Source organism: Aulonocara sp. 'chitande type north' Nkhata Bay, linkage group LG8 (assembly GCF_057382095.1).
Source record: "Aulonocara sp. 'chitande type north' Nkhata Bay isolate Kocher_YH1m ecotype deep benthic linkage group LG8, A_spYH_male_GT1.1, whole genome shotgun sequence".
Taxonomy (NCBI): domain Eukaryota; kingdom Metazoa; phylum Chordata; class Actinopteri; order Cichliformes; family Cichlidae; genus Aulonocara; species Aulonocara sp. 'chitande type north' Nkhata Bay.
This window is the reverse complement of record NC_141351.1, coordinates 25751014-25765198: the sequence shown is the minus strand read 5'-3', so window position 1 is coordinate 25765198 and position 14185 is coordinate 25751014. Positions and strand designations below refer to the sequence as shown.

At 44.9% G+C, this 14185-nt stretch overlaps 1 protein-coding gene across 2 annotated transcripts in view; it reads right to left on the bottom strand.

Moving 5' to 3' along the window:
• LOC147324091 (glutamate receptor ionotropic, delta-1-like) overlaps positions 1–14185 on the bottom strand; it is a 599369-nt gene that overhangs the window by 178819 nt on the left and 406365 nt on the right. For both annotated transcript variants that reach the window (XM_086304561.1, XM_086304562.1), the window contains exon 4: positions 9973–10178. In XM_086304561.1, the coding sequence (XP_086160687.1) occupies positions 9973–10178 (206 nt within the window). The remainder of the gene's footprint in view (positions 1–9972; positions 10179–14185) is intronic.

Sequence of the window (14185 nt, the reverse complement as noted above, 5' to 3'; positions counted from 1 at the left end):
ATTGGCTAACGAGCCGTCAGTCATAAGTATTTATGCAGCGAGTAATCGGTCCGTCTGGCAGCCCCATGGCTCTCTGCACATCCAGCCACCTACATCACCAACATGCTCAGAGGCTTTACGACAGGACCTCACTAACCAATGGGTGGAGTCGGTCTTGCATAGGGACTCCATCGCTTCTGTTATAAAGATCACTGTTGTCACGCGTGTCAACGAAAGCCACCTCTCGAAATAAAACACGTATAAACCACCACAACATAACACGAAGCCAGTAACCAGATGTGCCATCACACCCATTAACACGAGCGTGCATGTGTTACATTTATCCACTGTGTGTCCGAACGTCAGTCCACTTCCTGCTGGTTATCCGTGTCAGAGGCCTTGAAAGAATTCCTTTACTTTAGACGCCAGATGATCCCAACAGCTGGAGACTATTATGAAGAAAGTGCTCTTCACGTGATTTTATTGATCTTATCCTTTAGGCACCAAACACTTTCACGTTTGACCTTTTTAAAAAAGTTCCCTACGCACCCATGCAGGCGCTCTTTGCCCTGCACGTGATGTCCTGCGGTTATGTCACCGACGGTAAAAGCTGCGACGGCGTCCGCAGACCGCTGCTGACAGGGTCGGTGTAGGCCGGACACCGAGGGGCGTAGACAGCCACAGGTTTCCTCCTCTGTTTTTCCCCCCGGTTCAACTACTTGAACTCGCTGCCGCAGCTCGCCACGTAACCATGGCAACCACTGAAACCACAGTGAGGGGAAAAATAGAGGAGCTGATGCTACAGGTAACTTGAGTTTCTCCTCATCACCAGCAGCAGCAGCAAAAACAGGCAGATCGATGAAGAGAAGCAGGACTGGAAGAACATCGGCCTTCAGTCTGATCCTCCCATCGGGGACGAAAACCACGTCACACAGACACGTGTGTTTTATTCACAGTAAGCTTTTATGTGCTCAGCTCCGTGGGCGGAGCACAGGCCACGTCTGTAGTGGGCGGAGCACAGGCCACGTCTGTAGTGTGCGAGCCGGCTGTGTCTACGGTCTCGCCGCATCACCTGCACCGCTACAACACGCACAGAAGGACGAGTAAGTCACAGCAATGTGACGTCACAACGGCAGCGCGTCAGGTTCGCAGCAAAGAAGCACTTCCTGTTATTGGGGGCTCCGGAAGTAAGAGCTGCCAGGAACAAGATGATGGGGCCGAACAACAATAACTGAGAGTCCAACCTCGGACAGAACGAGCCTGAACACAAATACTGCTGTAAAGACCGTTATTACACTGACTCATTTGTTCTTGGCGAGCACGTCTTCGAGTTGCGATGGCTGCCCGTTATTACAGAATATTTGTGTGGCGCTGCTGCTTTCATGATCAGAGGGTGAACTTTCACCCCCGGCCCACGTGGACGGAGAAGACCTAGCCTGGTTCCAGATGAGTCACAGATTTGCTGATGTGTTTCCAGTGTCGGCCTTTACAGCCTCGTAAGATGGATAAAAACGACAAACAGGAGACGAGCGCGGATGCGTGACGCCTCATCGGCCGATTTAAGGACCAAACGTGACGGAAACCTGAGACAGGTTCAACGCTGACACTCATCCATCACTCAGTGGGAGTTCATTATGGGGACAAAGTTTGATTTCATTTCCACGATGGATGTTTGAATCATTCGAAACACGAAGCTTTAACAGGACTCTTCTTTAGTCCCGCGCTGAGGCAGACGTTCCTGATTATTCCTCAAGTTTCCTCCTCACTCAGATTCAGATCAAACTCGGATTTTTTCCTTTGTCTCCTTTTCTCTCTTCTTGTTCTATTGAAGTTACACACAGTGTGTGCGTGTGTGTGTGTGTGTGTCTGTGTGTGCGTGCGTGCGTGCGTGCGTGTGTCTGTGTCAGAGGTTTTTCTCCTCATTTCCTTGTTCCCTGCTTCCTATGGAGGCGGAGAGGGTTTCTCCTTTTCTTGAATTCTCCTCTCGCCTCCTTTCCTGCACTTCATTAGCGATGCCGTCCTTCTCTCGTGTCCCACGAGGACCATCTTGACGGGGAAACAAATCTGAGGGCGATTAACGATGATTAAGAAACACGCTCGAAAAGTGGAACTAGCAACCTTGTCTTTAAAAGCTCTCTAATCCAAGAATTTACAAGCCTAACAGCTGGGCTGCCGCTTGCATCCGAGTCGTGCTGAGGACAGACTCGCCTCTCAGAAACTGTACCGACTCTCCTCAGACACCAAACTCTGAAACTCAAAAGGTCAAAGTAACGCTGAAAGAGCCTCATTGACTGTGCAAAGGTTTCTTTGTGTTCAACCTTTTAACTTTTGTTTCAGGAGGCAAGTCAATTAAGACCGACCTGTTGTTCACCAGGCAAAGCAAAATGTCTCGGCGGGAGAGGAGGAGACGGCCAAGCTTCTAATCGTCACAATAAAAGGTTAGAAATGCTCCTCAGCTGGAAAAGTTTGAGTTCAAACTTTGCAACGAAGGGGCGGGGCTGTGTAGCACGCTGAGCATCAACGCTGAGCAACAGCAGTGTGGTTCAGCGACACGCTGTCATCGCCACGGGGGAGGTCCAAACACCAACAAAGACAACACGACTGCCTCAAAGACTCCATCGCCAAGGAACTCAAAAACCACAAAAATGAATAATCTGTCAGTAACAGAGCCACGGGACGCAACATGAGAGCAAGAGACCGCCAAAATAAAACAGGAAATAACTAATACTGAGACACAGAGTTGACAAACATGGAGACAGAGGCTGACTTCATGAAAACACAGAGAAGAGACTAAGAGAGCTAATAATCCAACTAAAGTACTGAGACAAATATGAGAAGAGGACGGATCAGAAATCTGCTCAGTCTCACGCACACTTTAATACATCAAGCTACTTTTTGCACAATTCTCAGTTTTTTGCACAACCCACTGTCATTGTTGCACTTTTCTACTGCACTGTGTGTCTGTATCGTCCTGTTCTGTTACTGTGTCGATTGCCTGTTACGTGTCATAAGTAGCATCGTGGTGTTGGATGAACGTAGTCGCGCTTCACTGTGTGCTGGATCACTGTATCTGGTTAAAATGACAGTAAAGCCACTTCACTTGAAATCCAAAAACCCATAACGGCATTACAGACCTCAAAACCGTGACTCAGTCTTTGTGTGATGATCAGAGTTTAAAGTCTGAGTGACCCTGAATCTACACAGGTGAGTACATGCGGTGAAACTAAATCACATCTCCATAATTGATCCTTCATGGACAGAGACTCCCCAGACGTGAGGAGCGTTGACGTCTGAGAAATCATGGAAGAAACATCTGTCAGGCTGCCTGGAAGATGAAGAATAGTTTGTGCAAAGATGAAAAGCTTACAAATCTACTAATGGAGTTAATAGTAAAGCTTCTTTTCTTTACTTTTAGTGTTTAATATAAACCTTTGCACAGATTTCTTTCTCCACCATCAGAAAAAACCTCACAGCGTCGCTTTAGCGAGGAGAACAAACAACAGTGTGAAAGTCTGAGGAGAAAATGGCTGTTTGTGTTTACTGAGGTCATTTTCTATTTGCTGTAGGAGGGTTTATTGCCCCGAGGACATGTAACACACACACACACACACAGTAGCTGTCGTCACCCATCATTGCTCAGCAGCGTGATAGGATCCCGTCAGTCAGCGTGTCTCCTCTGGCGACCGAGAGCTTCGTCCCACCTCCCAATCTAAACTTCACTCCTCTGGTGATTTATCCTCTCTGTCTCATACTCTTCACCACCAGATAAAAGTCAGAGAGAAGAGGAGAAATAAAATAATATAGTGAGAAACAAGGTGAATTCAAAGGAACAGGGAGGAAGGCAAGAGGGCGAGGAGGATGCAATGGAAGAAGGATGTAAACAAGGGCATGAGAAAGGAAGGAAGTGAGGGATGAGGAAGGAAAAATAAATGAAAAAAAGATAAAAAGAAGATGAGAGAAGACGGACATGAAAACAAGAGGAGGAAAGAAGGGAGAAAGGACACAACAGGACAAAAAGGACATAATAAAGAGACGCGAAGCAAGAGTGCAAAGAATAAATAGGAAGCCGAAATGTTGGAGAGGAAGGAAAATAACTGAAACAGGAACGAGAGGAAGGAAGGAAGGAAAAGCTAAAGGAAAGGTCAGAAAGGCCTGGAGGTAAATAACAGGAAGAGAGGAGGCAGACAAAGCAGAGTCAGGGACTGATGCTGCACACATGGCAGCTCGCAGTGTGTGTGTGTGTGTGGACTCACACACTCTGTAATGATTCACACAGTCTACTCACAGCTGACGGAGAATTATGGAGGCGCTAATAAAAGCCAGCGCAGCGTCCTCGTGATGCCGCCATCGTTGTTATAACAAAAAGAAATGACACATATTAGGATTTACAGAGCAGCGCCGGCGCCACCTGACACGTGCTTCAAGACGTTTCTGCTCCGCCGAAGCAGCGACGGAGGCGTCAGCTGAGGCTGCCGGTGTTTTCATCAACACCGTTCTGCTGAGAGTGAGGTCAGCAGTCGTGCAAGGTGCCTCCTGCAAGCCGCTTGGCAGCCCACCACCATCCAGCTTCCTCCTCAGGCTGAATTATTGTCTGTATGACGTCACTGGTGGTTCCATCTTTTCCCCAATGGTGCCTGCTTCGCTTGAAGAATGTGCAGGGACATGTTTTCAGTGTTTGCTTGTCAATAAATCAGAGTTTATGAAATGATTGCGTGCAGCTTTTATTACATTTTAGCCCCAAACTTTAACGATGGCACAGCCTCACAGTCTACATGCACCTAACAGTGCATAAAACATCTTGGAAGTGGAAGATCACGTTGAAAAAATGTTTGTTTTTTCTTTACATGTTTGTGCTGCATTATGAAAATTAAGCTTTCATATTAAATATTACCAAAGATTACAATTTTAGCCAATCGCTCACAGGTGCATCTCTAAATGTTTCCTTTCTGAGTAACACAGACGGTGGAGAAGCTCCGCCCACCTCTTGATCACACCTTGTGTTTGTAAGAAGCCACAAATCAGAAGAAGCAGCAGCTCAAAGAGCTTTTTCCTACAGACGATGAACTGAGCAGCTACACCAACCGAGTCTTAGAATTAAAATAGGAAAAAAGCAGAAGACTTCCACCCCACCGCCAAACATCTAACAAATCAATCCCCTGCTCACCACGCTGCACCCACAAACCTGTGCACGAAGCTGCAGGTGAAATCAAACAGCACAGGCTGGAACGAAACTCCACGTTCAGTGTAGCGGAGGACGAATCCACGGGTGACCCTCAGCGGTGAATCTAATGTGCAGATAATTAACAGTGTTTGTTCAAAGGAGAGGCGGACCTTTGAATGATTACACACCTGTATCTGATAACGACACAAGGTCATGTTAACTGTTCTATAAGCAAATGAACCACAGTTACAGAGAGAGGGGCTCGCTGTCATCAAAGCCACGGACTCATTAGCTACGAACACGTCAGGTGTTATAATGCCGACTTTTACCTCTTAACATCTACAAGGTGAGCAAACCCTGAGCTCCAGGGTGGGTGAGGGTCTGGGCCACATGATAAAAAAATCCTTTGAAATGAAGTCTGTTACATGCATTCACATGCCTCATAAGTGCTCTGCTAGTAGATTTAGATTAGGGTATGCAGACCTGAAATCCTGAAAATGACCTTAAACTTGCTCCGTTCACTTTCCCAGATTTCCCCAAAGCCTCCACCCTCTTTGCAGCAGAGCGGGGGCACCCTCTGGAGGACGTGCCATCGTATCATCACCACAGGTGAAGGCAGAGATGCAAACAGGCCGTTTCACACTCAGCTCTCTCTTCGCCGATCGCTCCGTCACCCCATACTTTAACTCCTCCAATCAGAGGAGCAACTCAGGCCCGACCTGGAGTGGGTACTAAAACCCTTCTCAGACTGGGAGGTGCTAATCTTCATCTACGCCACTTCACACGTGGCTGCAGACGCCTCACAGCGTGCTGGAGGTCATGGCATCCTGAGGTTTACTCGTAATGTGATCAGCAGTCACATTTAGCAGAGACTAGCTCACGTCTTTCACTTGTGTGTGCTGCAGCTCTCAGGTCTCTGAGCTCAGAGCAACATGAAGATGCTGAGAGGAGACCGAGCTTGTCCCACGCCGACTGTAAGCAGACAGGAAAAACGCAACTGAAGGGAAGAAGCTCTGGCTGCAAGATTCATGGATACACTGTGTGTGTGTGTGTGTGTGTGTGTGTGTGTGTGTGTGTGTGTGTGTGTGTGTGTGTGTGTGTTTGGCAGTGTGAAAACTTGGCAAAGCTTTAACAGGTTTCCATGACATTACTGAAGAGTGCAACTTCCATTCAGCTCTGTCTCACCCTCCTACGCCGTCATGTCGCGGTGCTAATGAATGTCTCAGCATCCAAACACACACACGCACACACACAGTCAGACACACACACATTTGTGTTTCTGAGCCCAAGCCTCCCACTCTTTTACAGACACATGCTGTCAACCATGGACATTAGCACTATTAGTTAAACACACCTGAGAGAAGTGTCTAAGCACACACACACACACACACACACACACACACACACACAGCAGCATGTGTGTTTACTGTATTTACATTTGAAGTGTTTCTCTGTAGTTGTTCGGTGTTTTTCTTTTACATTTTATTCTCTTTATTTTCTTCCTTTTTCACTTTGCTGCTATAATAATGTGAACTAATAATAATCTCAGTTTATCTTTAAGTGTTGAAGCAACAAATCGCTCTGCTCAGATTAGTAGCTACGTTTTTCCCTCCACCTCCGTGCTTGTGCACGTCCGAGGGTTTGATGAAGCACGCAGAGGTGAAACGAGTCTCTTTGAACTATTTGCAGCATAAAAGTAAAAAGAAGCAGAAACACACTGTGCAGGTGAGATATTTTAAAAAGGAGCAGCTGCTTCTCCCTCCATCTTTGCGCTCTGAATTCCTAGAGTGCCGTGTTTCTCCCTGACAATGCCTCGGCCTCAGAGCGCCGACACGGTCGCACGTTCTTTGCTTTGTTATCAGCGTGCTGCGAGCGGGCGGAGGAAAGTCTGACTGTTTCATCTGTGCAGATAAAGAGGGCCGAGCCGCTGACTGACAGCTCGGGACATTTATAACACACCTACTCATTGTTAGCTCTCAGATAAGAAGCTTCCAGCTGTGGCCGTCCTCCCTCTCCGTCTGTCTCCACACTCACAGGTCAGTGTGTACAGAATAACTCAGAGCAGCAACTGACTACAGAGGCAAACTGGGGGTTTTATGACGTAGCCTTGTATCACCCTGTGATCACTGTAACGACTGACACTTACAGTAAGCTTGATTATGGAGCTCAGATGTTAAACACCAAAGATTAGAGCCGGTGCTCCGAGCACACGGAGCAGCCGTCATCCTGCAGCGCCTGCTGGTTCCCCGTCGCCGCTCTGCACGGTGCGTCTCTCACTGCCAAGTAACAGCTGTCACCGGACTGGTTTCCTTTGTGTGTGTGGCCAACAATCACACATGAATTATGATCACTCGCCCCGGATAAATATTGACCGGATCAAAGGCAGAAAGTCACAAAAATACAGTTTCATTTCTGATCATGAACAAGCCTTAAGATCAAACTGCGTCTGTGATCAGAGCTTTTGTTGTTTGATCAGCTGCAGGTTCTTGGTGCTGTGTCATGTGCTCAGACACACACACACACACACACACACACACACACACACACACACACACACACACACACAGAGTCACGCTTCAGTATATAATTCAAATTATACATACGGCTGTTTGATCCGCGGACAAAAGTCGCTGTGAAACATAAGACAGGATACAAATAAATTCACAAAGTCAGCTGTGTGTGTGTGTGTGTGTGTGTGTGTGTGTGTGTGTGTGTGTGTGTGTGTGTGTGTCAGAAGCCTCCATCTGTCACTCCAGGTGGCCGCTCACACCTGGGCACACACAGGCTTACAAATGATCAGTGATCGCGGCGGTGCGCGTGGACGTGCAGGTTGGACAAACAGAAAAACACACACACACATTTTTCACGTCCACTCGCTCCACCTCTGCACGCGCTCCTTCGTTACTGCCACTCATTATTTTTTGATCCATCTGCAGACTATTTTCCCGCCACGCGCCCCCTCGGCTCGCTGCTCAGCTACGCTCAGGTGTTTGCGTCACACTCTGCTCTTATTTTGCACGCTGGGTTTTTTCCACTTTGTAGACGAGTTTACTTTGCACACATGCTCCGTGTTTTTCACCAGCTCAGCTGTTTCCTGCATGCACTCACTCATTTCTTCAACAAATATTTTTGCCCCCTGTGCACTCGCTCACTTGTTGCAGACATGCACTCAGAAGCACTCGCTCCCGGGCTTAAGATTGGTCGGATTCCTCCTGCAGGGTATAATCGGCCATTTTTAACCACTCTGATGTTTCGTCCACATTTCACCTATAGAAACGATTTACTTTGCCTTGTTTGGTCTCATTGTTTTCAGCACAACCTCACGTGTCTGAATTTACAGTCATGTTTTCATTTTGACAAACTGTATTAACACAACTGATCTAAAATCAGACAAACAACATGAAATCAGAGTAGAAAAAGTTATATTTTTACTGTAACAACCACAAACATGTTTGATGATCATATTTCATAACTTTAAATGAAAATATAAATTGTCAATTTAAAATCATATGCACAAGTTTTGCAAACAACAAACTTATTTGCAGCCATTTACCTTTTACCTTGATTTTTTTTAATAACCATTTCAAACTGTTTACAGAACAATCAGCTGTTCTTCAATAAGATGACACACAAATTATTTGTGCCTCTGCAAAAACATCATTTCTGTCCACTATAAAGGAAACATCACAGCCTGATACCTGCAGGTCTGACAGCAGCAGGTGTGTCACTGCTGTTTCTACCTGGAGACAGCAGTCGCCTCATTGTTCTGACACACAACACAAAACTATCCACAACACTACACACTAACTACACATGAACTACACACTCCAAACACGCTAAACGTCACAAATCGCTCACATCTCAAAACTCGCTCTCTCTTTTTCTGCTCTCTCTCTCTCGACGTCACTCATAAAACTTCCCCTGTTTGTTTGTTTGTTTGTTTGTTTGTTTGTTTGTTTGTTTTGCTCATAAGCAGAGAGGTCTCGCTGCTGTCCTTAGACAGTAAACGTGACAAAACTATTGAGGAACAAACGCAGCGTATGTCTTGTTTATCATGACTCTGGTTTTACTGGCCGATCAACACAGTTTATAAACTGGTACATGTCACCTTGTTGCTTTGTCTTTAAGTGGTCATGTGATTGACCACGACTCCTTTATTCTTCCTCAGTCAAACAGCAGCACTCATGTGATTGTTTTGCCCCCTGAGCTCCAGCTGTTGTGCCAGAAACTGATCGTGATCACCGTCCGCGGGAGCGCAGCTGCTTAAAGCCGTAGCGTCCAGATTACTTACAGCTACTTCCTGCAGCTGATATAAGATGCGGTAACCTGAACACAGCTTCAACCGTCTGTTTGTTGAAAAATAGTAACGGACCGTGTTTCCTTGTTAGTAACTGTAACGGCGTTGTAACGATAGGAATAGTAATTAGTTAGATTACTCGTTACTGAAAAAAGTAACGCCTGGATTTGGATTGTTAGGCAGTTCTTATGTGACAAACCTGTATTTTAAAAGCTGCAGACTCTACGTGCAGGGTTGTGAAGCTGCAGGTGTTTGTTAAACCCTCTGCTGTCAGAGGATATGAGCAGATTTCAAAAACTGAAGTCTTGAAATCAGGAGGGAAAAAAATGAACTGACAGAAAAATCTATAATCTAAAGTTAAACACGGTTAAATATGAAGTTAGTGTTACTAAGACCTCAGAGGGGCCGTGTGGTTTCCTTCAGATACATTAAGCACAACACACTCACACACTGATCGCACTCATCTGCTCACTTCATTGCATTTTTAGGCGACTTTTTGCAGTAAACACACCAGAAAAACCAGAGCTGGACCGACCTGCTGGATAAATGTGTGCGCTCCGTGTGGGCTGAGCAGCAGGATGGCTCTCCTCAGTGTGTCTCTGTACCGATTGAGCTCCTCGGTCCTCATGGTGGTGAAGAGGTTGGTGAAGATTTTACTGATGTTCCTGTCCACTCTCTGCAACGCCACGTCGACACCCTGGCGGGACGTCTGGTCGAGGAAACCCTGCAGGCCGCGGATATCTGAAAGATGAAAACACAACACGGAGTCAGATACACACAACTGCTGATGTGCTAAGACATTACTGCAGTCTCATACAAAGTAAAGAAACGACCGTGGCCAATCAGCAGCCAGCGACAGACACTTGAGCCCAAACTGATCAACACAGTCTTTACATGTCAAAGTGACGGCTGTGTGGCATCTGTCGTCTGTTCCATCAACCACCCCACGTGTCCTGCCTTTGTGAAAAACATATGCATCAACAGCAAAAGTCTACAAGATACGAAGGGCCATTAGTGCACAGCACACAGCAGGAATATCAGCAGCAAGCTCTCAGATCTCTTTTACATGCATGACTCACTGATGGTGTATTTGTAGCTCAAACTTCAGCAGGAACCAAAAAGGGAACAATTATCTAAATCAACATTTCTTCCACTGAACTGACAGAAAAAAACAGACTGAAACCTCGTGACTTCAGCCATGAGCAGACCGGGAGGAGATCACAGCATGAACCCGTCTATTCAAACATCCAAAACAGCTCTATAACTCCATCTGCTTTCAGAAGAAGATCGCTATCATGATGCAGAAGGAAGGTTGTAGGGAAGGAGTCAGGATGCATGGCAAATAGATGAGTCTTGGAGATACACATACGCTGTGCCATCATTTAAACACTGTACATGTATCAGGGGTATATCAGTGTTAATGGATTAACCCTTGTATGGTGTTCGGGTCTGTGAGACCCGTGTTCAGTTTTTTTCAAAAGAAAAATTAAACAATTAATTATTTTTTCACGTGTAAATGTGTTGTGTCTTTCCACTCACTCCACTTGATTATAACTGATTTATTTATAACATTTTATATAAAAGAAAAACGAGAAGCACATTAATTCATAAATGTGATCTAACAAAGGTAAAGGGAAAAAATTAACCATGTTTGCTGTTCATATGTCTTGTAATTGGGATGAACTAAACATCTGTTGAGTAATTTAACATAAAATTGTTTGATAGTGTTAATTTGGAAAGCCAAAACTCTAGCGGGTCCACCAGACCCATGAACACTGGCTGAGTAACAAAAATACGAACACCACACAAGGGTTAATATGAACAGGCACATTTTCATCCAAATCGTGACCTTTTCCTGACCTCCTGAGTAATAACTTGCACTAAACAAAGAGTGAAATCAAAGAAAAACTGATCCCAATGCCCAGAGCTCTCAAACAAGATGTAAACAGTAGGGGTGCAACGATACACAAAATTCATGGTTCGGTTCGATACTTTGGTGTCACGGTTTGATATTGTTTCGATACAAAAAAATGTTCATGCTTTTTTAATTTGTCATTTATTAAAATTATAAATATATATTTTAACTCAAAAGTACAGTTTTTAAATTTAATGTTGCTGAAACAACAAAGTAATAAAATAATAAATCTATCTGATTGAGAAATCACTCAGCTTTGGAAAAGAGAGTTTATTACAGAGAAATGGCTCTTTCCAAAATAAAAGCTCTACTATACGCTTCTTCTGGGCTATATTCTCAGCAGCATATTAAACATATCAGGTCCCCATAAGGAGGATCCTGTGCTAACGGCTGTCTAAATGACTCGGGTAAAGTTTGTAGCATGCTGCTTGTTGTTTTTGTCTGCTTCCACTTGTCTTTGCACTAGGATGATGTCGGAGTAAATGTGCAGGCATATTCGTTGTGTTCCCACTAGTGCTGTCAGCGTTAATCTGAAATCACGTTAACGCCACAACACGGCAAATCTCAGTTAACGAGCTACCGCGGATCGCCCCGTGCGTGGGGCTGGACGGCCAACACGTTAACGAGCTAACTGCGCTAACACGCTAGCTCCCACCCATGTAATTGAGCATTGCATGGCACATCCAACATACTGTTTTACTTTAGTCCATGACTCGCTTACCTTCAGGGTCATACGTCACATGAAAACCAAAATAGTTCCAAACGCCAGATCTGAATGAGGGTGGGGGAGGGTCAGTTTGCCATGTTGCAACGAGCTTAGCTTCTGTCTCACTAGCTTGCGCTGCGCTCAGTGAATCTGCGCTCGACAGTGCAGCCTAGGCGGAGTAGTCGAACACAGATCCACTGAGCTCTTGACACAGACAGCATCGTCAGAAGAAAAGTTGATAAAATAAATTTTAAAAATTGTATTGTTTGATACCTGTGCGTACCAAACCGAAAGCACTGTATCGAATGGTTCAATATCGATACAAGCACCGCTAGTAAACAGCAATCACCAGGTTAACAATCCTGTGATTTATGCCACCACTACACTCCGACCACCTCCCACTGTCACTTTATTGCTCTTTTAGATCTGTTGCTACAGGTCTCCAATAGTACCTCAGCTGGTGTATCATTAGATCATTAGCACTAGCATCAAAGAAAACAAGTGTGCACCTTTAAACAACCAGTGACTCTGTCAGAACTGCAGGATTTAAATATTTGTCCACTTCAAATTAACAGTCATCTTCATTAAACATCATTTAGCTAAACGCAGCTTCGACATCAGAGGGGAAACCGTTTCCTTCAACTGGTCATTGAAGCTAACCAAAGCTAAAGTGTTCACAGATAGTGATGCACAGTCTCTCTTCATGCTGTGTGAACCTGCAGGAAAGCCACTGGTGCTCAAACTGGTCAATGCTATCCCAGAATATGCAGATATCTGCTCATCAGAAGTCTGAGAAGCTAACGCCCTGTTGTCAACGATTGTTCAAAGCTCATAGATTCAAAAGTCTCCAAACTTTATTTCATCTTTGCTGATTTTTGGACATCCTTTGGACATTTATTCATGACCAAAGTGAGCAAAAACAGACTATCAGAGAAAAAAGGAGGGAGCTGTGATGCTGACGTGAAGGACATGTCGGAGCTAACTTGTTCTCAGCAGATCTGACTAAGAGCATCATTGCTATTCTGGGCCCAGCCCTGCCGCTGAACCAGATAGCATCTATCCATTTGAGAATATCGTTTTGCAGACTCTTCTCCAAACTGCCAGGGAAGTTTCTCTTTCTGACATTCAGACAAGGCAGCTGTGTTGCGTTATGCTCCGTTATAGCTAGTGACAGGTTGTTTGGCCTGAACATCTCTTCCTATTTTCCCTCCTCTCCTTTCCCCTCCCTCCATCTTTTTCTGTCTATTAGCACTGACAGCTGGCTTGTACCGAACCCTGAATGACTCTGACCGCCACTCTCCACTCCTGGAGTCCAGCTGTTTCATCTCATCTTCCCTACCTTTGCAGGGCTTTTTTCCACCACCACTGCTCTTATTCTCTATTACATTTTCTGTCTATCCACTCATCTGTCAGCCAGCCACACTTTCTCATCACCTGCCAATCACTGCAGTGGACCAGTCACTTAACTGTAATATAGTATCTCAAAAATCAGAGCCCTGAGGTAGTTTCCCACTAATTACAGAAACGTTAGTAGTAGCAGACACGTACTAAAAGCAGCTCTGCGCGTTATTTGTGAAACTGTCAATCTTTCTACTGTTGTTCTAGAAATTATGAAAAAACAAACCCTGAAAACAACAAACTAAGCTACATATTGAGCAGCTTTTTCTTAAGCAAGCTATAATTACCTAAATTATATCTACTTAAGGTGATTAACATACACTATTACAGCTTCACGTGCATCTTTATTATGGTTTGACTGCACATAGGCTGGAGGCGGTCTGTTTATAAGGCATCAGGTGCTGCTGTTTTAGCTGAAAACTCATTGTTATAATAGAATCATGCTCTCCTCACCACTATCAAAAATAAACCATAAGAGTTCAGGATATTTGGCTATGTTGCTTTATTTACACATATTCTGCCCCCTAGTGGTCAAAGTTTGCTCAACACAGCTTTAAGTGTAGGGCAGGTGCAAACTTTCCAATGTCTTTTTCAATGATTAATGATATTATGAGTATTCATGTATCATTTATCATTTTTATGTTGAATCATACCAACCGTGCACATTATTGTTGTACATTATCTGAAGCTCATCACTTTCTCACAGAAGAAATATTCAATAACACATCT